This window comes from Primulina eburnea, chromosome 1 (genome assembly GCF_022965805.1).
Source record: "Primulina eburnea isolate SZY01 chromosome 1, ASM2296580v1, whole genome shotgun sequence".
NCBI lineage: Eukaryota > Viridiplantae > Streptophyta > Magnoliopsida > Lamiales > Gesneriaceae > Primulina > Primulina eburnea.
In genome coordinates this window covers 3,445,906-3,471,467 of record NC_133101.1, presented here as the reverse complement: position 1 = coordinate 3,471,467, position 25,562 = coordinate 3,445,906, and the positions used below count along the sequence as shown (strand labels likewise).

Here is a 25,562-nt window from a genome sequence, read left to right as displayed (position 1 = left end):
GCACTTTTCACATCCATTTGATACAATTTTATGTCCATGTGACACGCAATAGCAAGCAAAAGTCTAACCGATTCAATCCGAGCAACAGGGGCAAACGTTTCATCAAAATCAATTCCTTCAATATGAGTATACCCTTGAGCAACTAGCCTTGCTTTGTTTCTCACAACAATTCCAGATTCATCAGTTTTGTTTTTAAAAATCCATTTGGTTCCAATAACATTCACATTATTAGGTCTGGGAACCAAATCCCACACATCATTCCTAACAAATTGTTCAAGTTCCTCATGCATCGCATCAACCCAAAATTCATCTTTTAAGGCTTCACTTATATTTTTGGGTTCAACGAGTGAAACAAAACAAGAGTGACTTACTTGAGAGTACACGGAAGTCATGCATACTAGTCCCATCATTTTCCGATAGTCTACCTTCTCCTTTCTTCTAGTTTGCATTCCTTCAAATGTTTCTCCAATGATCTGAGATGATGGATGATTTTTCTGAATCTTGCTGGGAATGTCAATCCCATCATCGGTTACACCATCATCGTTTTCAGTATTCTCTTCTGGTTCATCATTTGAATCTGCCAATACAGGTGTTGTCTCAGGTGTTACAGCACCGGGTCCAACATCTGTGTTAGGCAGTGTCTCACTTGTATTCAGGAGCCCATCAACTTCATCCTCGATTGTTTTTCCTGTTAGATCTGCAAGATTGTCAAACACAACGTTAATAGATTCCATAGTCGTTCTTGTTCTCAGATTATACATGCGATATGCACGACTATTGGATGAATAACCAAGAAATAAACATTTGTCACTTTTAGAGTCAAATTTTGCAAGATGTTCTCGATCATTCAAAACATAACATACACACCCAAAGACATGAAAATACTTGAGGTTCGGCCTCTTTCCCATGATGATTTCATAGGATGTCATAGTAGAACCACTCCTTAAGTACACACGATTTGAAATATGACATGCTGTGTTCAAGGCCTCGGCCCAAAATCTCTTTGAAATATTCTTAGAGCTTAACATGACCCTAGCCATTTCTTGCAGTGTTCTATTCTTCCTTTCGGCTATTCCATTCTGTTGAGGAGTCTTAGGGGCCGAAAATTCATGAGTTATCCCTGTCTTTTCACAAAATGATACAAAGTGTGAGTTTTCAAATTCTTTACCATGATCGGTCCTTATCTTACCAACCCTCAGATTATGTAGATTAGTAATCTTAGCATGTAATTTCTTGAAAGCATCAAATGTATCGGATTTTTCTCTAAGAAATCTTACCCAAGCAAAGCGAGAGAAATCATCCACACAAACACATGAATACTTCTTACCTCCAAGACTTTCCACTTCCATTTGACCCATAAGATCCATGTGCAAGAGTTCAAGGCACCGTGTTGTCCCAAAGTGTTGCAACACTTGATGAGGAACACGCGTTTGCTTACCTTTTTGACATGCACCACAAACATACGGAATTCCAGAGGATAAATTAGGCATACCTCTCACAGCATCGTACTTACCAAGATTCTTTAATGTCTTGAAGTTTGCATGTCCCAATTTTTGATGCCACAAGTTTAATTCGCTCACCTTTGAATGATTGCTCACTACGTCTTCTCCAAGTTGATAGCAATTATCAGTAGACCTAGTACCTGTCAAAATGCGAGTATTAGTCTTATCAAACACTTCACAATTGTCTTTATCAAACTTAACATGCAAACCGTCGTCACAAAGTTGACTTATGCTTATTAAGTTTGAGTTAAGCCCTTCTACATAGAGCACATTGTGTAGATTAGGCAATCCATCAACATTCAAGGTTCCTTTCCCAGCAATTCTTCCTTTAGCACCACCACCATATGTCACATGACCACTCTTTAGTTCAACAAAGTCAATCAAATGGTCTTTAGAACATGTCATGTGGCACGAGCAGCAACTGTCAAAGTACCATATTCCTGCAATGTTAGTCTTTAATGAAGTATAAATAAGAGAACATTGAATCTGTGCCTTTGGTACCCAAACCCTTTTTACCATCGGTTTTCTGTTGGCAGTGTTGCGCCGGGTGTTGTACAACACCTGTGACGACACCTGTTCAGATTCCCATCTCTTGTAATCCTCTCTCAGTTTAAAACAGTAGGGTTTGATGTGTCCAGGTCTGAAACAGTAGTGGCAGATAAAGTGGCGTTTTCTGGATTTAGACTTCTTGATAGGCATTCGCACTTTTGATGGAGCACTCTTTTCAGTATGTGTGGTATTGGGGGTTTCAACACTTTCTTTCACAAAAACAGTTGGTTTTTCCTTTGCATTGGAAGATTCTCCAGTTTCGAACAGACTATTCGAATAACCAAGTCCAGCCTTATCATTCTGTCCAATCATCAAGAGTGAGTCAAGTTTGGATGAACTTGAATTCATCTTGGCAAGTACCTGAGTTGCTTCTTTAAGTTCTTCCTTGACTTTGCATAATTCCAGATCTTTCTTGCTCAAGATTACTTCAATTCGTGATATTTGTGACTTCAGCTCAACGTTCTCTTTGGAGAGAATTGCATTTCCTTTTGTTCTTTTGATCCAGTCTTCATACAGTTCTTCGTACATTGACTGCACACTTTCTAGGGTGACTTCATCATCATCAACCTCTTGTGTTTCGGACTGACTTGACTCCCCAAGGACTGTCGAATTAAGGCATACAGGATTCGAAGCGGTGTTGCGACCAGGTATTGCAACACCTGTGGCAACACCCAAATGATTGATTTGCATTGAGCGTTTCTCCTTGATCACAGTAGATAATGATGTGTGATTTTCAGATTCATTTGATCCTTGATCATCTTCAGATTCTTCATCACTCAGGGTGACAGTCATGCCTTTGTTTTTCCTAAGACGATTGGCACACTCATTGGCATAGTGTTCATATCCCGAACACTCTCTACATTGCATTGAGTCCAGGTTTCTGACATTAGATTGAATTTGCACTTCGGTTTTTGGTCGAACCTGTCCTTTCATAGGAGTAAACTTTTGAGCTTTTGTAAAAGTGGTGTTATTGGGCAGCTCAGATTTTTGCACAATTCTCTTCTTTTCTCTCATAGTCTTCAAGTAATCACCAAATTTCTTAGTAAACAGAGAGATCGATTCTTCACCTAAATCAGACTTATCCACTTCTTTAGATAGTTGAAGAATTTCATCATATGATTCGGTTAAGGCTTCAAAGGCTATTGTCTTCCCTTTATCCTTTTTCTGCAGATCAAGATTCATTTCAAAAGTTCTTAGAGAACTCATGAGTTCATCCAGGTTGATGTTTGAAGTGTCTTTAGATTCCTCAATGGCGCAAACTTTGACATTGAATCTCTCAGGAAGAGATCTCAGAACCTTGTTTACCAATCTTTCGTTTGGTATGGGATCTCCTAGGCTATGTGATTCATTTGAGAGTTGTCTCAACCGGCAGTCATACTCAAGGATGGACTCCTTGTCCTCCATTCTCAAACTTTCGAACTTTGATGTCACCATTCTTAGCCTAGTTTTTCGCACACTTGCAGATCCTTCACAGTGTTTCTGGAGTATCTCCCAAGCATCTTTGGCGCATACACTGGTGGTGATTAAATTAAACATCCTTGTGTCAACAGATGAAAATATAGCATTGAGAGCCTTGGAATTGTAGTTTGAAGATTGCACTTCATCGACAGTCCATGCACTTTCAGGTTTGAGCCGTGTGTCTCCATCAGCATCCTCGAGTTTTGGTGGACTCCAACCATCAAGTACACGTTGCCAAGCTCTTTCATCAATGGATTTAATAAAAACCCTCATCTTAACTTTCCACAGTGCATAGTTTGATCCATCCAACACGGGAGGCCTAAAAACAGTATTTGTTGATCATTCCATAATTCCTTTTCACTCTGAAAACAAAACAAAACAGGATCTCACTTAGTAACGTCAAGTGGAGGCTCTGATACCAATTGAAAGTTGAGTTTCCACAGTGTGAACGTGACGAGGGTGAATGTTGTGTGTATCAGAATGTAGGTGTTGTGCGTAGGTGTTGTAACACCCACGACAACATGCAGCAGAAATTATACTTTTAACACACTAACATGTAACTGGAACAATAGTAATACGAGAGACGAGTCAGTTAATTATGCACAAGTATAAAATACTTGTGCGGTGCCTTAGGGCAAAATAATTCACTAGAAAAACTTGTAAGTTTACAAAAACCAATACTAGTGAAAGAATAAAACAACTCCCTTAAAAAGGTGATTAACAAATTGCATCCTAAACCTCTAACAAACCGTATAATCAAAACAATATGGGATGCATCAACTGAGAAGTGAAAAATCTTCAAAACTCAACACTCTAATCAAAACAGTGATTAGATGTTGTCTTCAGATGTTGTCAGCACTTCACAGCAACAAGCTTTCAACGACACGAGATTTTCTATTCTCGGAAAACGTCTCTGCGTATCAATTCGTCTCTTCCAGCCTCTCGGAAAAAGCAAAAGCACCGAGTTCAATATCTTCTCCTCTTATTTATACCCACTTCATCCTTTTTCCTATTAAACATGGAAACCAATTTCATTAGGAAACAAACTCTATTGAAAATAAGGATAATATATCTTATAGATAATATCTTGAGTCTTTTGAGTCCACGCGAAAGCATACTCCAGAAAGACAAAAATACTAAGGATATTATCAAAAGGAAAGTAATTGATAAGGAAAATATATCAAGGAATAAATCAAGGAATAAAATTCCTTTCAGATTCAACCAAAATAGATAAACAATTTAAAGTAAAGATAGTTGCTTGGAATCTTTTTTGTTGGCTGATCCCTTGCTTTCTCCTGGATTTTCTTTCATTTTTCTGCACACAAATTCTACAAAGCAGCCCTCCTTCCTCTTCTTCCTTGTGTGTGTAGAGTTAGTTGTTCTCCCTCGTGAAAGCTTCTCCTTTTTCTCTTTTCAATTCAATTTTTTTTACCTATTAATTGGGCCTGCAGCCTGCCCATACGACACTTTGTTTTAAACACTGAGACACATTTCCATCACCAAATAAGGCATGGCTTGCCAATTGGATTCTTTCTTCTCTTCTCGTGTGGCTCTCCTTTCCATCTTTACGTTCCTCTCAAAATTATTTCCTCTTCCTCCATGTGTCTTCTCCCTTCTCTAGAGATCTCTTATTGATTTTTCTCATCCATATATGATATGTATGGTTTTGAACCGTCGCTAAGTTTTTGGTTTTGAACCGTCGACGATTAGCAACAGTTTTGTCAAAAACCGTCGTTAAGTTTTAGATGTTCTATTAATATTAACGGCGTACATTGCACGCTGCGGATAGTTGTATACTTATAGTAACGGCTAGTATTAACATCGTGCACATGTACGCCGCGGATAATCTTGAACTTTCAACTGCTTGCAACTACGCAACATGCAATGTGCGCCGCGGAAAGATAATTTGCGCGCTGCGAAAAACAATTTTTGTTGTAGTATATGTTTTTTCTCATCCATATATGATATGAATATGTATTTGATATAGTTAAAATGGTATAAAGGTGGGATAAATCAAAATTTTGAATTTTATGTGCTCAAGGACAATTCACTTCTTGTGATTTTTCATTGATAAATCAAATCAAACACAAACATTTATAATATTGAAAAAGAACCAAATTTTTTATGCTTAATATCTTTAAAAAAAATATCATATTCTGAGAAGTTAAAGCTATAGAAGTGGTATATATCATCATTCGACGACACCTTTCAATGGGATCGGTTTTAAAATTGCTTCTAAAAGTTAAGGCAATGCAAATATATAGTTTAGTCCAAAACGGTTCTATTATTTTAACTTCTAAGAGCGGTTTGTTTATCTGATCTGAGATGAAAATGTTTAATAAAAATATTTTTAAAAACTAATCCTAAAATATAAAACCAGTACTTCTAAAGAGTATATCCCTTGTGAGACGGTCTCACGAATCTTTATCTGTGAGACAGATCAACCCTACCGATATTCACAATAAAAAAGAATACCCTTAGCATAAAAAATAATATTTTTTTATGAATGACCCAAATAAGATATCCGTGTCACAAAATATGACTCGTGAGACCGTTTCAAACAAATTTTTGCCACTCCTACATTATCAATTGTACTGTTACACATACACAAAGATGCCGATTTATATACCACACATTTTAATTTCACGCTCAAGTATTCTCTACCGTTCATTACAAGGATAAAAGTCTTCCAGGCAGAGTCCATTCCTACCATATATATATCTCAAGTCTTCTCATCATTATTAGAAGACTTTGACTCTAACCAGGGACGCGTTAACGCAATGGGAAATACGACCTATAATTTTTTTAAAAAAATCGACAACAATAAAATATATATATATATATATATATATATATATATATATATATATATAATTTTGTCCGTCAAAAAACATTATTTATTTTCTGTCCATCTAATTCAAAATCATAATTTCATCCATGCACATATTTTGAAATTTATTTATTATCGACCAGACATTTTTCTTATTTTTTTCTTTATATAATTAAACAATCATATATACGCCAACTATTTGATGAAATATCTAAAGAAATATTTAAATTATGTTTTTTTAAAATAAAATGAATGTGTTTGAATGGTTAATATTGCCGGAAATATTTGGCCTTGAAATTTAGAAAATTATTAATTATAGCTATAACATATATATATACCATCTACCAATATTAATTATTGAAGGCGATGTGCACCATTTTTCCAACGTGAAAAGAAAAGGACATTTGATGGTGATATGCACGGTTTTCTCTCTTCGATATTCTGCAAACAAAATGATATTAAATAATGGTGTTGATTTTATGATCTCATGCATGCACTTAAAAAACATCATGGCTACTCGAAATAGAATCTCAACTAATTTTCTTGTATTAATTCTTCTGGTTTTGGAGTGTTTGGGAAGTGTTTTCGGACAAAATTCTTCTGGTAACATCAGATGCTTCGAGAGGGAGAGACAAGCTCTTCTCGAGTTGAAAGACGAGGTTGTTGATGAAAATGGCAGACTCTCTTCTTGGGCTGTAGGAGGAAATCAAATGGAGTGCTGTAAGTGGATTGGTGTTCAGTGTGATAACATAACTAATCACGTCACACAATTGAACTTGAGGGCTCCGCCAGGATTCAATAGTGATGGACCCAGTGTTGCTCCTCTCAAAGGTAAGATTAGCTCTTCGTTGCTGGAATTGAGGCACTTGACTTACCTCGATCTGAGTTTAAATGATTTTGGGTATTCAAATATCCCGGAGTTCATTGGTTCATTAGAGAAATTACAGTATCTCAATCTTTCCTTTGCTAATTTCCATGGATCCATTCCGCCGAGTGTTGGAAACCTTTCCGAGTTGATATATCTTGATTTTAGTTCGAATTCCGGGCTCTTTAGCGAAAATCTTGGTTGGGTCGCTCATCTTGGTTCACTGGAATATCTTGACCTCAGTTTTGTCGAGCTGGGCAAAGCATCCAACATTTGGTTACATGCAATTAGCAACTTAACATCTATAAAAGAATTACACTTGGTAAACTGTGGACTTCAAGGCATCCTCCCTTCTTCTCTTCCCTCTATCAATGCTCCTGCTCCTCTTTCTACCCTCGACTTGTCGATGAATCCCGGCATCTCATCTTCCACGTTTTTGTTTTTCTTGAACTTCAGTAAAAGCCTAACCTCCATTGATTTCTCATCTAACAATATGACAATTCTCACTCCTGCTTATGCTTTAGACAACCAGATATTTCTTGAATATCTTGATCTCTCTAATAATAACCTTGAAGGTGGGATTCCTAGATTCTTCGGAAATATGAGCAGTTTAATACACTTGGATTTGTCCCATAACAGTTTTATGGTGCCACTTTCTGAAATTATGATCAACTTTTCGGGGTCCGTAGAAAAGAATTTGAAGTATCTGGATTTGAGTGATAATATGATAACTGGTTCATTGCCTGATTTTTCAAAGTTCTCATCCTTGAATGTGCTAGTACTAGGGGGGAATAAGTTGAATGGATCCATTACCAAGGATTACCCAAATATCCCAAGTCTTATTCACCTAGATTTGTCATCAAATAGTTTTACAGGTGAACTGCCCGATCTTACAATTTATCCGCTCCTCGAAAAATTGTATCTCAACAACAACATGTTCAATGGACCTTTGAGAGAAAGCATTGGATCCCTTTCAAAGATGGAGGTTTTAGTTCTGGCTTCAAATAACTTCGAAGGCATCGTTACCGAGTCCCATTTGTACAATCTATCTCGTCTAACGATACTTGACTTTTCTTCTAACCCACTGCTGGCAGTAAATTGTAGCTCAGATTGGATTCCTCCATTTCAACTAAAAGCAATAAAACTCTCCAAATGTAAAGTAGGACCACATTTTCCGCAATGGCTTCAATACCAGAAAAATTTAAAGTTTCTTGATATCTCGTTTTCTCAAATTACAGACACCATTCCTAGTTGGATTGGTGATTTAACTTCCGGGCCAATAAATCTGAATATGTCAAATAACCAAATCCATGGCGTCTTTCCGAAGATTGGATTCTTTTCTTTCAACCTTACAGGCTATTCACGGTCTCTTGTACACGATAGTGTATATGGAATGGTATTAGATCTGTCAAGAAATAAAATTACAGGTCAAGCAACTTTTTTGTGCCAAAGTGAAGAGTGGGTACTGATTGACCTCTCAAGTAACCTATTTTTCGGTAATCTACCGAATTGTTTCGCCAACTCTACTCGGTTAAGATTTATTAATTTGGCCAACAATAATTTCTATGGGGAAATCCCAAGCTCATTTGGCTCGTTACCATTGCTATCTTTGTTGAATTTGAGAAACAACAATTTCTCAGGGGGAATCCCAACATCTTTGAGAAACTGCACTGGTTTAAAAATGATCGATCTCGGAGAAAATAGGCTAACAGGCATCATACCTACCTGGATAGGAGATGAGCTGCTTTCACTGATTGTTCTAAGCCTACGTTTCAACGAGTTTCGTGGTATAATACCTTCCAGCATTTGCAACCTACAAAATCTCCTAGTGCTAGACCTTTCTTTCAACAAGATATCTGGAGTCATACCAAAATGCTTGGATAATCTTACTGCCATGACCGATAGAGCAGGATCCGAGCAGAAAATTTCTGATTTATTGGGTACACCCGCACTATACTATACCTTACTAGATGCTGCATATTTCACGTGGAAAGGAAAGGCGATCAACTACGTAAATCATAATATATTGGTCGAACTCATTGATTTGTCGAGCAATGCCTTGATTGGTGATATCCCATCTGAAATCACAAAACTTCTTGGCCTAAATTCGTTGAATCTTTCAAGAAACAGTTTAAGTGGACAAATTCCTGTAAACATTGGTCTCTTGAAAGACTTGGATTCCCTAGATATTTCAAGAAACCACCTCTCTGGGGGTATTCCGGCCAGCCTTTCCGAATTGAGCTTTCTTGGAAACTTAGACTTGTCATACAACAACTTGTCGGGTAGAATTCCACCTCTGAGCTTTGATGAATCTACCTTTGCTGGGAATCCTGGCCTTTGTGGGATTCCTGTACTCAATAAATCTTGCCCCAACGACAATGAAAACACACATAAATCAGATGCCAGTGTAACGGACAACTTGAAGCTCGACGAAGATGAGTTGATTACCAATGGATTTTATATCTGTATGGCATTCGGTTTTGTTTTTGGATTTTGGGGGATCTTCGGAGTAATTCTCCTCAACAAGTCAGCAAGATCCGCTTATTTCAAGTTGTTGGATTCAATTGAAGACTCTATATACATGAGACAAGAGCTCAAAAAAGCCCATCTGAGAGAAGAGGTATTTATAATAGTTTGTATTGTTTATATCTTCTCACTTGATAAGTAAGACTAATCGGTGTAAGTTTTGTTGGTTCAGTCTCCCTCCAGCCTATATATGATTAACAAGCTTTAAGCTTCAGCTGACAAAATCCTTGGCCGGCGCTTGTGGATTCAAGGGTACGTGTGCAAATTACTGATTACCATCTTATTCCGAATCCAAAATTTCAGTTCGGCTGTACATAAATATATGAGTGAATTGAATATGGAAAGTGAAATGTTGTAAGATCGGTTTCACATTTAGACGACCATTATGACTTGAAGGTTAGAGTTCTTGAAAGTTGCATATATAGATTTGGACAATCTCCTTCCCTTTAGTTATATTTTTTGAGGTTGAATTAAGTTCAAGTCTCAATCTTAATAGTTTTCTAGGATGTCTCTGTGTTTCCTCGACCTTTGCTGCTTATGTTTTTCCTCTATTCAAAGATATGGTTTTATACACTTGATATTGTTAAGATTGGAACTTGGAGCTAACTCAACCCCAAAAACTAGCTTAAGGGAGATTATCCAAGATCATATATACAACTCTCAGGAATTTTATATAACCGATATGAGACAACTAACAGATATACCTCCCCCTAGCTGATTCATTTCCCATTACTCATTCTTTGCAACAGTTTCAGATGAGAATGAGATCGAGGAGAAGGAGCAGACCTAGTCTTGAGGTTGGTGATTTTTGTACAATATTATAACACATTTTAAAAGTCATTTTGTAAATAACGAGGGATACCACATTTTGTCGGTTGTCACTACAGTTTCCCAAACATAAACATCCTAATTTAATTTTCATAGGTCACAAGTTGTGATGGTCCGAAGTTTCTGATAGTGTAATTAGCTAAATAACTCTTATGTGGTCAGATATTTTTTTTTTTCAAATTTTCAAATTCAGTTCCCACGTTGGGCAACTCAGACTCGGAGCAGAGACGGAGCCAGAAATTTAAATTAGAGGGGCGAAAATAATTTTTTTAAATAAATAATTAATGAAATAAAATATAACACATATATATATAATATTAATCATTATTACATTTGTATATTTATTCTAACAAGATATGGTTATAAAAAAAACCATTCTTAATTTAGATAATAAAAATAAAATATATATCGGGACAACTCATCAACTATGATAAGTCAGCTCTTTCCTTGAGTCCCAATACTCATCCGTTGCTTATGGATACGATAAAAAATATTTTCACTATTCCTGTAGTACACCAGCATGAATTATATTTGGGCCTTCCTACAGTTTCTTTGATAAGCAAAAGACTCCAATTTAAATATCTGGTAGACAGAGTGGTACAGAGAATTCAAGGATGGAGTAACAAGTGGTTTTCCACAGGGGGGAAGGAGGTGCTCATTAAATCGATTCTCCAAGCTATTCCTACCTTTGCTATGTCTTGCTTCAAGCTACCCACCATGGTCTGTGAAGATATTGAACGGGAATGTGCGAATTTTTGGTGGGGTGTTGATAATGGTAAGAGGAAGATGCATTGGCGAACCTGGGATTGTCTTTGCCAGTCTAAAGGAAGGGGCGGCCTTGGGTTCAGGAAACTAGCGGAATTCAATAGAGCTCTGCTAGCTAAACAATTATGGCGCCTTATCCGTAATCCTGATTCTCTAGCTGGTCGAATTCTGAAAGGAAGATACTTTAGACATGGGTCGGTGCTGCAAGCGGGATTGGGTAGTAACCCCTCTTACATCTGGAGATCGATCTTATGGAGTAGAGAAATCATTGTGAAAGGTCTGCTTTGGCGAGTTGGAGATGGAACAAAAATTAATATCTTCGAGGACAGATGGATACCAAGCATACATTCTAACCTGCATGGATCTCTAGACTCTCGGGATCAATGCAGAACGGTAAGTACTCTAATCAGGAATGGTGGGTGGGATACTGATCTAATCATTTCTAGCTTTGACCCTCATGTGGCTAGTGAAATCCTCAAGATCCCACTTCCTGTTACTGGGGTTTGTGACACCCTATTCTGGAGGTATGACGCTAAAGGTCATTATACAGTGAGAGATGGATGCCGCCTTCAGCGTGGATTATTCTCACCTCCGGAACATCAGTCGGCTCATCCTAATGAGGATTGGTGGTCTTTTATATGGAGCTTATCTGTCCCGCCGAAAATCCGGTTATTCTGGTGGAGTATATCACATGATTGTATTCCGACTAATCTAAACCTATCTCGCCAGCATGTTCCGGTCAATGAATCTTGTAGTCTGTGCAACTTCCCGAGGGACTCTACTTGTCATGCTCTATTTTTCTGTGCTGCAATCAAGCATTTGTGGAAGAACACTTCTTTTGCTATTGTCTAGCGTAGAGCCGCGCAATCTTGCACTCTGGAGCTATGTCTGTGGTTGAAGAAGCAATTACCCAAACCGGATTTTGAGGAGTTTGCTATCCTCACATGGGCAGTTTGGCGGGAGAAGCAAAATTTCTTGCATAGTGATAAGAAGAACCCATTAGCAACGACCGTTTCCTGGAGCTCAGCGATATTACCAGACTTCCGCAAAGCTCGAGTCAAAGAGAAAATAGTTGTTGCAGATCCAAGGGTTAATCTGGAGAAGAGTTGGACGCCTCCCAGTCCATGTTCGCTCAAGCTCGATGTAGATGCAGCGGTGAATTATGAGAAAAACCAATTTAGCATTGGGGGTGTAGTTCGAGACAGTCAAGGTCGCTTGTTGCTGGCTTTTGGAAAACAGATCAATCAGCCTTTATCAGTAGTTCATGGGGAATTATTGGCGATCCGGGAAGGAATTATTCTTTTGTACGATAAAGGCTTTACTGATGTTCAAGTAGCTTCGGATTCCTTATTGACAGTGCAGGCAGTCACTACCAACCAAGATGATCTTGGGTACACTGGTATTTGTGCAACAGATATTAAAGAGCGGTTGAAGAAACCTGTGATTTCTGAGTGCATTCATGTTCGTCGTTCTTCGAATATAGTTGCTCATAATATTGCTCATTTTGCTTTTTCTTCCCATTCACCATTTGTTTGGGTGAATGGTGAATTTCCATCGTGGTTGGTCAAGCTTGTAATGGATGATTTTATTCAATAAAGTTACGAGTTTTACCTTCAAAAAAAATAATAATAAAATATATATATATATATATATATATATATATATATATATATATATATATATATATATATATATATATATAAACCGTGATTTTCAAATAGATAACCTAAAATTAGGAGCAACAATTTACAATTTATTCAATGATCCATATATAAATATGATTGTAAAGTACAAAACAATAATATTTCTATCATTATAATCCAATTAGTAATATAAAAATTAGAGTAACAAAATATATATAAAAAATAATAATTTATTAACTTATTATAATATCGACCTTATTAAAGCTCTCACAAATGTTTCTTCAATGAGTAGGTCTTATGTGAGTCCGTCTCACGGATCATAATCTGTGAGACGGGTCAACCCTACCCATATTCACAATAAAAAATAATATTTTTAGCATAAAAAGTAATACTTTTGCATGGGTGACCCAAATAAGAGATCCGTCTCACAGATACGACCCGTGAGACCGTCTCACACAAGTTTTTGCCTTCTTCAATACTGAAAGTTTAATCAATCTCTTTCTCAATGTATATTAGTAATTAAATACTTTTAAATAAGATTAATTTCAAAAATAGGTGATCTGAAATATTATAAAATTTTAAAACATTATCACCTCAAATATTGGAAGAAATGAATTAAATATAGTGTCACGGATGAGAGAGAAGATATTTGAGAATTATGGAATTATAGGTAGGAAAATCGGGGTAAATTTGAAACAGCTGGGATTTGTAATGTACTTCTATCTATAGCAAAAACTTGTCGTATTTTATGAGATGGATTTTTTATTTGGATCATTCATGAAAAATAATTACTTTTTGTACTAAGAGTATTATTTTTTATTTTGAATATCGATAGGATTGATCTGTCTCACAGATAAAACTTCGTGTGATCGTCTCACAAAAAACATATTCTTTATTTATTTGCATTCATCTCTCGTGTATTTTATGTCTTTGACACTAATCTTTTTTGATATATTATAATATTTTATATTTGATTTAAAAAAATAAGTGTCAGATGCATAAAATATAATGGAGACTAGCTAACTTGCACACGCTAAAATATAATGGAGATTAGCTAACTTGCACACGTGGTACGTATATTTACAGTTTTATTTATAATTATTTATAGACTAAAGTGAAATTTGACAAATTATCGAGGGACTAAAGTTCTATTTGAATAATTGTAATTTAAAAAAAATAAAAAAACTGTTTTTTGAGATTTAAAAAAATAAAAACAAAAAAGTAATTTTGATATAAAATAAGAGTAAAATTGAGAAATAAAAAAACAGACCAATTTTTTCCTCGAGTAGGTTTCTTGTGAGACGGTCTCACGAATCTTTATATGTGAGACGGGTCAACCCTACCAATATTCATAATAAAAAGTAATATTCTTAACATAAAAAGTAGTACTTTTTCATTGATATCCAAATAAAAGATCCGTCTCACAAAATACGATCCGTGACTGTCTAACATAAATTTTTGTTTTTTCCTAATATATTAGGGAGATTCTTAATAGATAGTAATAGATGAATGCTAAAAATCACTCTCATTTGTATTCACAGATATACTCTTAAATATGGGCGCGCACATTTTTCATCGATTTCATGATACGATCTTTAAGTTGTTTTTCTCGAGATTTTTACCTAAACATGTTCTAAATATATTCAAGCATCACTACAACTCGACTTATGTTTCCCACGACTAGTGTTTTCCAACAAAAACCTTTTCATTACAGTATTATTGAATCTAGAATCGGATCGCAAAAATAACTCCAAAGATATAGAATCCTAATAAAAGAAAAGGATTAATAAATAAAAAAGCAAAAAATACATTATTAAGATATAAATTTGATAATATAAATGACCAAATACACAAAAAAAAAAGAACAAAAAAGAACTATTTATATTGACAATATAACTGATTCAAATACGTACACAAAGAAGCGAACAAAAAATACACAAAAAAGCGAACAAAAAAGAACTACTTTATTATTCATCACTCTCGTGGCAAGTATAAAGAAAAGATTTCCCTACTAACGTGTTCCATTTGACTATTATTAATTAACAGAAAATATAATTACAACGTTGTAAACCAACACAAAATGTTTTATTACACACGAGATTAGAAACACAAGTCCCCCTCTATTCACCCAATTACCAAAACCACACATCTTTTCCAAACACAAATCACACACATATTTCGACTTCCTCGAGCAATCCCACTTCCGAGAATGCCTCATTTTTATTTCGAGCAAACTAATTATCACATTTTTTTTTTCAAAAGTCAGATCGAGGTATTATAGTATATTTAAACAAGAACAAGAATACATCGACATGCGCTATAGCATCGTAGCAAGCTTTTTCAAGTTGATTTGTTGTGCTGGTGGCCTGGCAACTTCTCTTTAATCTTCTCCATCATCCCCTTCTTCTCATGGTGCCCTCCCTGCGGACTGGCGGCGGTCCCAGTGGCTCTGTGATCAGGATCCGTTTCACACGCCCCGGTGGTGCCCGTGGCTTTGTCAGGGTCAGTCTGATACGCCCCTGTGGAGCCGGTGGTTCCCTGAGCACCCGTTGGATGCACCCCTGTGGCGGCATAAGGCTCCGCTCGTATTGCCCCGATCGTGGCGCTGGTCACATGCGGGCTGGTTACCTGCGGGCCCAATTGCTGCGTCCCGGTGGTTCCGTAAGGATCCGTTTGATGTGCACCGGTGGTGCCATACGTTCCTCCGGCGCCAGTGGTGCCGTAGTCCACTCCTGTAGGGCGGTGAACGGGGTCTCCGTATTCATCAGTCTTCCTGACGGGATCGCCGTACTCGTCCGTCCGTCTCCCGTGTTGATCGCCGTACTGTGCCATAGTTCTCAAATAAATCTTGATTCTTGAACTGTATCTCTAGGCTTCAGCTGTGCATAAATATATTCGGACACTCTTTGCATGTTAATTGGGACCTATGTTATATATAGATAGACCGATAGATACATACATAATGTATAGAAGAGCAGAATATGGCTTGAAATCGACACGTTAGGCTGTGAGAGTTTAGCATGGCAATGGTAGCTTAGAACAAGTGTCCATATAATATCGATAAGAACATGTTAGATGATGCTTCTTCACCGCTTAGCTCCAGCACGTGTTTGTAAGTATGTATAAATAAATATTTATGTACAAATTGGTGTTTTTAAAGTTAATTAATGTATAATTAATATAGTTTTCAAATTGGATGCGGAATAACACGTGTCAAAAAGGGTATTTGGGTAAAAAAAAATATAAGATATTTTTAAAAAAAAATTATCTTATATATTATAGGTATATTTTAATTGACTAGAAAAATGACTAGAAGTAACGTCATAATCACTATTTAACTTGTAAAGGTCTACACGACAATTTCTCTTCATTGGGTTTCTTTTAAATTAAATCTGGATCATTCTTAATCTTACTATTTTTTAATATCATATCTATGTTTTTTAAAAAATTTAGGCAAAAATTTGTGTAAGACGGTCTCGCGGGTTATATTTGTGAGACGGATCTCTTATTTGGGTCATTCATGACAAAATATTACTTTTTATGCTAAGAATATTACTTTTTATTGTGGATATAGATAGGATTGACCCGTCTCACAAATTAAGATCCGTGAGACGGTCTCACATGATACACACTCAAAACTTTATTAGATTTAACTTCAAAGATTCGTAAAGATTGTACCTAAATTATATTATACACAAATGCGGATTTAGGTCCTAATAATATATCAGAATGTTAATTTTCATTTAACATGTCGATATTTTTCCAACCACTTTGTTTGCCTCGACCTTCAAGTTCAAAATGAGATGTGCTTTTTACACTATACGTATTAAAAACCCGAAAATTATATAATTCACAAAAACTTTTATTACCTTCTCTCTAAAAATTAAAAAAAACAAGGCAAACCATAAAATTTCGGGAAACCAATTACCACCAACACTAACCAAAATAAAATAAATAAATAATCATAACACAAACAATCTAATTTAGAAAAATTAGAGCTCAAAGTTCAAGAATCATTTATTAAATACGATAGCAATGCAATTGGAATTATAGAAACAACCAAAATCAAAGAACAATATTCTCCATGTCAACTAACAATTCTAGGTAATAGGATTTGGTTTTCATTAACGTATGTAGGATTATTTAATTTCAACGTGATGAATCACTTTTACTTATAACTATATATTTTACTCTTTTTTGAGGAAAACAAAAAAATTGAATTATTACAACCATCGTCATAATTTGTTTCATTGCTCAAACTATTGGTATAATATCATCATATTCTTGAGAGCGGAACATGAAATATATATTGTCTATAGTAGGTTTCTTGTGAGGCGATATCATATATCTTTATCCGTGAGACGAGTCAACCTTACTCATATTTATATTATTTTGACATAAAAAATAATATTTTTTCATATGTTACCAAATAAAATATATGTCTCACAAATTTGATCGAAGTATCGTCTCATATATGTTTTATTTGTATTGTTTGTGATACATCAATAATTCAGAAAATATATATTTCTTTCAAAGAAAACTAATTTTTGGCACTCATTTTCCATGGAAAATGTGCGATTAACTTAAACAACACGCAATTTAAGCGCAAAGTAATAATTTAAAATGCAAAAACTTTGTCATCATATTCACACTTTTACAGATAGAATAGATTGTCCGAGTCATTATTCACAAAGTGGAACATTTTTTTTTCATCATTAAAAAAATAATTCATTTGGGAATTGATTTAATTGAATTCTGTGATTAAATTTTTATCCAAAAGTGAAAATAATCAATTGTCTGCACTATATAATTTAGTTAACATTATTACGTCAATCGGACAAAATGTATAGATAAGAAGAATTTATTAGTCAATACATATAAATTTTTCATCATTATTCAACGTTATATTCAACTCAAAAAATTAAGATTGTATGCATATATATTCTCAATATTTTTTTTTATGAATTCCCTATGACTTGTCCCTCTTATAAATTTTCTACCTCAAAAAAAAAAAAAAATTCTTGATATTTTCAGTTCATGCGGACAACCTAGATATCTCACCATTACCTGGAATTTTCGAATCCCTTTGACACAATGTCTCACAACTTTTCTTGTTCAAGATCAGCTGATTCTTCCTTTGGCTTTTTAGCTTCAGGCTCCTCATTTTCCTTAATCTTGGAATGTAGGAAATCAACTAATCCTTGAAGGGAAAGATCAGGATTATCAGTCTTGAGAAGCTGCTCGGCTATTTCGGCCGGAGTGACTTTAGCAATAGCGACCAGATCCTCGATTTTCTTGAACAGAACATGGTCCTGGATACCAAGATAATTACTCGCCATGAGTTTGAAGCCACAGGGAGTGCAATATGACATGTTTATATGCACGTCCATACGGCCAGGTCGTAGCAACGCTGGATCCAGCTTCTCGATGTGATTTGTCGTGAAAATTATGATCCTTTCGTCTCCACAACTCGACCATAAACCATCAACAAAGTTCAACAAACCAGACAGTGTCACCTTGCTTTCTTCCTCCCGAGAAGAAGAATCCTCTGAAGTGGACGACCTAACTTTCAAGTCAATGGTGCAATCAATATCCTCCACCACTAATATAGATCTATTTGCAGTACCAAGCAGCAATCTTCTCAACTCGGAATTCCTCCTTAAATCAGTCAACTCCAAATCATACACGTCGTAGTGCAAATAATTCGCAATTGCTGCAATCAAGCTCGATTTTCCTGTCCCCGGAGGACCATACAGCAAGTACCCTCTTTTCCAAGCCTTGCCCACTTTTCTATAATATTCTCTCCTCTTGACAAACAGTTCAAGATCATTCAAGATCATCTCCTTTTGATCTGAATCCATGGCCAAAGTCTCAAATGTAGATGGGTGATCGAGATTTACAGGAGTCCACATGTCGTTTATGTCGTACATATTCTCGTAATCAACTGTGAAAATCTTGATTGTTTTCTTCTCCTGTTTCTTGTTTTCTGCCTCGTTTATGATGTATCTCAAGTAAGACTCGATCGCCAGATCTTTATTTTTCCTGTGGAATGTGAGCTGGAATGACCTGATTTCGGATTTCAAAGTTGAATTCCTGTCTCTGGGATTGTAGAAGTCCTTTCTTTCAGTCTTTCTGCAGATCCAAACCCACTTGAATTTCTCTCCTTTGTAAAAATCTATTACTTCTTCGTCACTCTCCACTGTGATATTGAAACTCTTTTCTTTTTCGGGCTTGCTGACTTTGAGTCGACGGGTGTTCGGGCTGTCTTTCGAACCCAGATAGGTTTCTGCAGCCTCGTAGATTTCGTTGCTTTCCAATCCGTCGAACTCCTCGATCACCAGAGTCAACTGGTTCGAGAATCTGCCGAAGAAATTCCGAATGCCGGAGAACACATAGTCCTGGAATTCGTAAGGGAGGAACTCTTGCATAACGCCGCGCACCACCACCGTGGCGGCGGCGATGGATCCGACGGTGGTGAGGATGGTCTTGGCGGTAGCTAAATTGGATTCCGACAAAGCCATCTTAATTTGTTCTACGCAAGAAATCAAAGAGGAACAAATTTCGTTTATATTTCAGGATTTGAACTGATATTCACGTACACAATTTTATAGGCGCACTTGCGAGTATTTGAGTTTTTCGGGTCAACCCCCACGTAGTCGCTGCAATTAATTCGATCCAAAATAATGTATAAAAAAAATATAATCTTAACTAAAAAAAATATTATCTCACTGTTTTACTAAATAAGTTATGTTCGTAATTGCTAAATTGACTTAACTATTTAATTAATATATATATATATATATATATATATATATATATATATATATATGTTTGTTACTAAATGAGAAAATATACATTTTAAAGTCTAAATCTAAATTGGTGTGCACATAGACATAGTCGGATCTTTAAATACCTTAAAACTATATACATATTATAGATATTTGACAATTTTTGTGTTCAATAGATAAATAAACCGTGTTCAGAAGGAAAATCACTTTACGCTCACAAGCCCTCGAACAACCCATGTAAAAGCTCGAGTTCGAGCTTGAACACACATCTGGTGGATTCGTTCATCTTAAACCGATATAAATTTTGAGAGAATTCTTGAAAAATAAAATAATGTAGACAATTCAAATCTCTAAATTACTTTTTTTCTCTTCATATTTTTACTTTTCAACATGGAAACGTTTTCCAGAAAGAAGAGTGCAGCACAAGTCTTGACCAGCCGTAGACCGCGTTTATAGCTTTTGGCCTTTTCAAACCTGCAGGGTGCTTAACAATTTCAAAGATATTTCCTAGCAGTGAAGTTGGTGACTGAACGGGATAATATAATTACATCGTCTCTGTAAAAAATAATAATAAGTAAAAATTATGGGTGTCAAAATATAACACGACACGACTCAACACGAAAAAAATCAGGTTCCGATTGGTGTTTTTGGGTTCAGGTTCGGGTTCGTGTCGGGTTAAACCAATTTCGGGTTGGGTCGCGAGTTGACCCTGAAATTTTTTTTTTGAAACTATTACCTATATTTTTATATATTGTATGTTTGAACAAAATTTATTATATATTTATATGATAAATTTTCATCATTTAATATTTATTTTGTATATTTTTTATTTTTTTAATAATTGTTTATTTGATTTAGTAAATATACTTTAATTTTCTACGATTAAACTTTCAAATTTAAATCGAAAATTTTGTTATTATGTGTTTAAATTAAAATATTATTATTTTTATTATTTTTTTAAATTTTTTCGAGTTTTTTCACTAATTTTTTTAAAATAAATAAATAAAATTCGGATTAGGCGGGTTAGACGTGTTGAATCAGGTTAGACGGGTTCGTATTCGGGTTGGGGGTTTTCGGATTGCTTTGGGTTCGGGTTGAAAAAAAATATAAAAATTCGCGGGTTGACCCGAAACCCGACCCGATTGACACCCCTAGTAAAAATCTCGTGAGAGTATTTTGATTAACATAAGGGTAAGCTTTGTATATATCAAATATAATTGTTGTCTTGAATGTTATAATATTTTGTGATAACATACAATGTAATAATATAACACATAAATAAATAATTTTAATTAAAAGTAACACATAAATAGTATATATTTGTGCGATGTCTCATGATAAAATAATTATTAAAAAAATCGAGTTTACATAACTAATATTAGTGAATAAATGAAAAACACGAGAATGCAATTCTATGTATCCAAAATTTAGAGCAACAAAACAATTCTTCATTCAACACTTTATACGATTGTTGTCTTCAAATATTTCCAACACGTCATGTCAACATAATGAAATAGAGATACTTCGTCTTTGCAAGTTTTTCAGAAAATTTTCTCTTTGTTCTCTTGTATCTTGTTTCATTGTGTTGCAATAATTATTCTTCAATATGTATAGAATTGTGTTAATCTTGATAGGATTTTTTTGAATAGATTCCTATCGTAGGATCAAATGTTTGCGTATTTACCAAAAACAATATTTTATGGTAATGGTGTAACTCAAATCTTTTAAACCGCACAACATCTCAATCATCATGGTTCGATGGTTCTTCCAACAAAGACAATTATTCTACCCAACAACGTCCCTTCTAATTATTACACTATTTTTAATCAATGAGAATCAAATCCATGACCTTGGCTCTCATACTAATTATAGAATCGAGCGCTTGTCTATTTACCAAGAGCTATAGTTGGTGATAATTGTGTAGCTCAAATATTTGTAACTGCTCAACATCTTAACCACCACGATTCGATCGTTATTCTAACAAAAACAATAATCGCACTCAACACATACAAGATATGAAAAATAGTCTTTCATATGAAACAAATTGTTTTAAATTATAGATCAAATATAGAGTTTAAGAAACTCAATATTTCCGAAAGATAAAACTTTTATGCAAATTCTTAAAAAAATAATTTATGAGATAAATTGTGTCTTGATTTCCTTTGACATCATATATAAAATAAGGCAAAAACTTATGTGAGACGGTCTCACGGGTATTATTTGTGAGACGGATCTCTTATTTGGGTCATCCATAAAAGAGTATTACTTTTTATGCTAAGAGTACTATTTTTTATTGTGAATATGGGTATTGTTGACCCGTCTCACAGATTATGATCCGTGAGACGGTCTCACATGAGACTCACTCATAAAATAATATTATTTTAGATCTCGTTTTTAAAAATCAGACATAAAATCCAATCCTCTATCAGATAGGTAAATGTGTCATAGTTTTCATAACATAGGGGTTAAATGTGTTTGATTTTTAAAAATGAATAATATTGGAGCATATTAATATTATTTACTACGTTTTATGATGCAAATGAAGCGGTATAATTAACCCGTGGATGAACTAATTTTGTACATAATTTTTTTTTAAAAAAAAGATTAAATTATATGGAATCTATGTATTTGTTCTATATATATAGCTGTAAATTACTTGATGCACGTGGCTGAACTAATTTTGTACATAAAATATTGGCTTTGAAACATATTTTATTCAAATTTCATCTCATTTATTATTATATTGGTTTATTATATATTGAGAGTTTGTTTGGACTATTTTGACTCTGGACTATTTTGACTCTGCGGGATTATAAAAATCATTTCAATTTATAAATTTCACATTTATTCAATAAATACAAATCAAAAGATAACCGATTTGCACGAAAACCTTAGTGAAAATTTCATAATTCAATTTTGTGAAACATAAACTTATCTATAAAAAATATTACTTTTTTATGTTCAATTTATTATTTGTTCAATGGAAAAGTATCAATTTTTATTAGTTTCGCTAAAAATTATTGTATAATAAATGTTGATTTAAATGAAAATTATTATTTTTTATATTAAAAATAATAATTTTTTTTCTACAAATCGGGAATAGATCCGTGAAAATATTAAACAAAAATTTACCTCTTCTCCCTTCTAATAATGGGCCACGGCCGCCCATGGGCTCCCCAAAAATGCATGTGAATAATTTCATATATACTATTTTTACATATATATAAAAATCGTATAACATTTGTATATATGTTGTTTGATATTTTAAACTTGAAAATAGAGGGTTTAAAATTAGCTTCAACCACTAATCAATACGATGTTAATTGAACTACAAATGATATTGGATTTAACAGTGTGGTTTTAGGTGAAATCTAGAATTTCTTCGCTTTGAATACATTTTTTTTACTAAATTTGTGTAGAATTATCGTTAGTTGTCGATTAAAAACAAATTTATTAATTTCATTATCAGATTGAACTAGGGGTGGGCATAGTTTGGTTAAAACCGAAATAACCGACCGAACCGAAAAATTCGGTTTAAATAGTTCGGTTTTATCGGTTTTTCGGCCGGTTATGGTTTCAAAATTAAAGAAATTCGGTTTTTCGGTTCGATTTACGGTTTTGATCCTCAGAAAACCGAAATAACCGAATCGACCATATTATATTTAACCATAGAGCTTTTTGTATTATTGACTAATAAATGTGTCTTAGTCATGTGACAAGTCCAATATTGACAATTGAAATTTCAAATTTTTATTGAAACTCATATTGTTAAATGTATTGAGATTTGAGATGCAAAATCTATGTGCATTTTGGAGTTGAAAATTGGAATTTAATGATTGTATATCCTTTTATTGAAGAGCTACTTTTTGAAATTGTATTTCAAATTGTTTTTGAATCTTAGATTGTTAAGCAATAAGTGTATTGTAATCGTATATGTTCTATTCATCTACTATCATTTTTTCTTTTATATGTGTTGCATCAATTAAGCATCAAGTGATGTATAATTTTATTTCTTAACAAAATATTATAAAACCGATCATATAACCGACCATATAACTGAACCATTTTACAAAAAAACGGGATCGAACCGTAATAAAATATTTGGTTTTGGACCAGATATATTCAAAATCGAAAACCGAAAAACCGAACCATTATAGAGAAAAATCGGATCGAACCGACCGACGCCCACCCCTAGATTGAACAATAATTTAGATAATTTTATCATAATAAGGAAACAAATTTAAAATGTTAACATGTAATCATGTCGCAACTCCAACTAATTTAAAAGAAAAATTACACCAAAATTATTGATTTAAAAATTACAACAGTACTAGTTTATATTTTTGGATGATCTTTTGAGCGACAAATTTTTTTTGTTCATGAAACTTTCTGCCTTCTGCTGATGATATCCTTAATTTCAACCTTTTTCCTTTCAACAAAATCAATCAATTATGAATCATCATCAATGGCGGAGCCAGCTAGAATTTTTTATTTCATCCAAGTTAGAATTTTCTAATCCCTCTCATATTCGACAAAAACTTATGTGAGATGGTCTCACGGGTTGTGTTTGTGAGACGGATCTCTTATTTAGGTCATCTATAAAAAAATATTATTTTTTATGCTAAGAGTATTATTTTTTATTGTGAATATGAGTAGGGTTGACTCGTATCACAGATTAGGATCCGTGAGACGGTCTCATGGGGCGGAGGGATATGTGGGGCTGGGTTGGGCTCCAGCCCCACCTAATTTTTTTTAAAAAATTAAATATGGTTTATTGTAAAAATTTTATTAATTAGCCCCAAAATCTAATCTATTTTTTCTCTTTTTTTTCACTTGTCTGATACCTCATCTTTATTATTTTCTCTCAAACTATCACAATTTTCATTACTTCAAATGGTCGTAACTTCATCATCGATCGCCATTTTTCAAAATCGATTGTAGATTCGAAAAACCAACTGCATAAGCTTTCTTTTAATACCAAAATTTCGAAGTTTTTTTGTCGTCTTGAAATCAGCCGTCGCCCATCGATCATCGTTTTCACCGAAAATCATAAGGAAATCTTACTGTTAGACTTTCTACAATTCGTTCTTGTTGTTTTTAGTTAGATTTCGAATTTTAAAGGTAATTTCAGATTTTAGTGTTTCGAAATTTGGGTATTTTGTTTTTTTTTTTAATTTCGATAAATGAAAAAGAGTTTTTAGGAGATTCTATGGTAATCTACATCGAACGAGATTTGGTTGAAAAAATTGATAACGATTTAATAATTGATGAGTTTTATTCTAAGAAGAATCGAAGAGCACAACTTCAATAGTATTTTAGCTCCATGTTTTTGAAGGTATTAAATATTAAATACTATTGTTCAATGTTTACATATTTTTTATTTAATTATTTGTTTTATTAAATATCATATGGGATGGAGCCAGCCCCAGGTAATTTTGAATCCTGACTCCGCCCCTGCATGAGACCCACTCCTCATATTCTTCGCAACAAAAAAGTTCATCGTGGTGAGTTAGTTAAATAAATATTGTCATATGAAATGAATTTATACATTATATTTGAAATTTTGCGATTTCGAAATTTTTAATTCAAGCGCATAAATAATCAATTATGTAGAGAAAATAAATGCATGAGTTTTGTTATCAGTGTGGTTGGCTAAATTAATAGGTCGCTCACATGTAGACTATAAAAAAAAGTTGTATAAAAGTAGGTGTCACGCAAATAAATCAAGTTTGATTAAATATATATTTGCATCGTAAAATATATACTTCTTGTCAAATTTTCAAATAATTTCAAGAAACATTTAATAAT

At 34.3% G+C, this 25,562-nt stretch overlaps 4 protein-coding genes across 7 annotated transcripts; 1 reads left to right on the top strand and 3 right to left on the bottom strand.

The window, feature by feature from the left end:
• Nucleotides 1-255: 255 nt before the first annotated feature.
• Nucleotides 256-3,782, bottom strand: LOC140838658 (uncharacterized). Its single transcript, XM_073205518.1, has 4 exons — nt 1,736-3,782; nt 1,439-1,642; nt 372-1,120; nt 256-261 (listed from the first exon to the last, which is right to left on the bottom strand). The coding sequence occupies exons 1-4, from the start codon at nt 3,780-3,782 to the stop codon at nt 256-258; spliced, it is 3,006 nt and encodes a 1,001-aa protein (XP_073061619.1).
• Nucleotides 3,783-6,714: 2,932 nt separating this feature from the next.
• LOC140819883 (receptor-like protein EIX2) lies at nt 6,715-10,659 on the top strand. 3 transcript variants are annotated; one of them, XR_012115330.1, is made up of 3 exons: nt 6,715-9,824; nt 9,914-9,982; nt 10,480-10,652. XR_012115330.1 is itself a non-coding variant. In XM_073180247.1 (3 exons), exons 1-2 carry the CDS (start codon nt 6,747-6,749, stop codon nt 9,936-9,938), a joined length of 3,114 nt encoding a protein of 1,037 aa, XP_073036348.1. In that variant the 5' UTR covers nt 6,716-6,746; the 3' UTR covers nt 9,939-9,982; nt 10,480-10,659. The 3 variants fall into 3 exon arrangements, 2 of the variants coding, with proteins under 2 accessions (XP_073036348.1, XP_073036278.1); XM_073180247.1 differs by having other exon boundaries at nt 6,716-9,824; nt 9,903-9,982; nt 10,480-10,659; XM_073180177.1 differs by lacking the exon at nt 10,480-10,652 and having other exon boundaries at nt 6,716-9,824; nt 9,903-10,435.
• A 4,350-nt stretch (nt 10,660-15,009) lies between these two features.
• LOC140819762 (uncharacterized) lies at nt 15,010-16,063 on the bottom strand. Of its 2 annotated transcripts, XM_073180070.1 has the most exons (2): nt 15,440-16,063; nt 15,010-15,394 (listed from the first exon to the last, which is right to left on the bottom strand). In XM_073180070.1, the coding sequence occupies exons 1-2, from the start codon at nt 15,796-15,798 to the stop codon at nt 15,307-15,309; spliced, it is 447 nt and encodes a 148-aa protein (XP_073036171.1). In that variant the 5' UTR covers nt 15,799-16,063; the 3' UTR covers nt 15,010-15,306. The 2 variants fall into 2 exon arrangements, with proteins under 2 accessions (XP_073036171.1, XP_073036097.1); XM_073179996.1 differs by having other exon boundaries at nt 15,010-16,056.
• A 1,766-nt stretch (nt 16,064-17,829) lies between these two features.
• LOC140819675 (AAA-ATPase At3g50940-like) lies at nt 17,830-19,603 on the bottom strand. Its single transcript, XM_073179884.1, has one exon. The coding sequence runs from the start codon at nt 19,485-19,487 to the stop codon at nt 18,066-18,068; it is 1,422 nt and encodes a 473-aa protein (XP_073035985.1). The 5' UTR covers nt 19,488-19,603; the 3' UTR covers nt 17,830-18,065.
• Between the last annotated feature and the right edge of the window lie 5,959 nt (nt 19,604-25,562).

Coding starts and splice junctions, on each gene's coding strand:
- LOC140838658 (XM_073205518.1), bottom strand. CDS start 3,782: ATGAGGGTTTTTATTAAATCCATTGATGAAAGAGCTTGGCAACGTGTA. Junction 1,643..1,735: donor GCTTAACTCAAACTTAATAA/GCATAAGTCAAC, acceptor GCATTTTGACAG/GTACTAGGTCTACTGATAAT. Junction 1,121..1,438: donor TTGTGGTGCATGTCAAAAAG/GTAAGCAAACGC, acceptor GTGAAAAGACAG/GGATAACTCATGAATTTTCG.
- LOC140819762 (XM_073179996.1), bottom strand. CDS start 15,798: ATGGCACAGTACGGCGATCAACACGGGAGACGGACGGACGAGTACGGC.
- LOC140819883 (XM_073180247.1), top strand. CDS start 6,747: ATGGTGATATGCACGGTTTTCTCTCTTCGATATTCTGCAAACAAAATG. Junction 9,825..9,902: donor AAGCCCATCTGAGAGAAGAG/GTATTTATAATA, acceptor TTGTTGGTTCAG/TCTCCCTCCAGCCTATATAT.
- LOC140819675 (XM_073179884.1), bottom strand. CDS start 19,487: ATGGCTTTGTCGGAATCCAATTTAGCTACCGCCAAGACCATCCTCACC.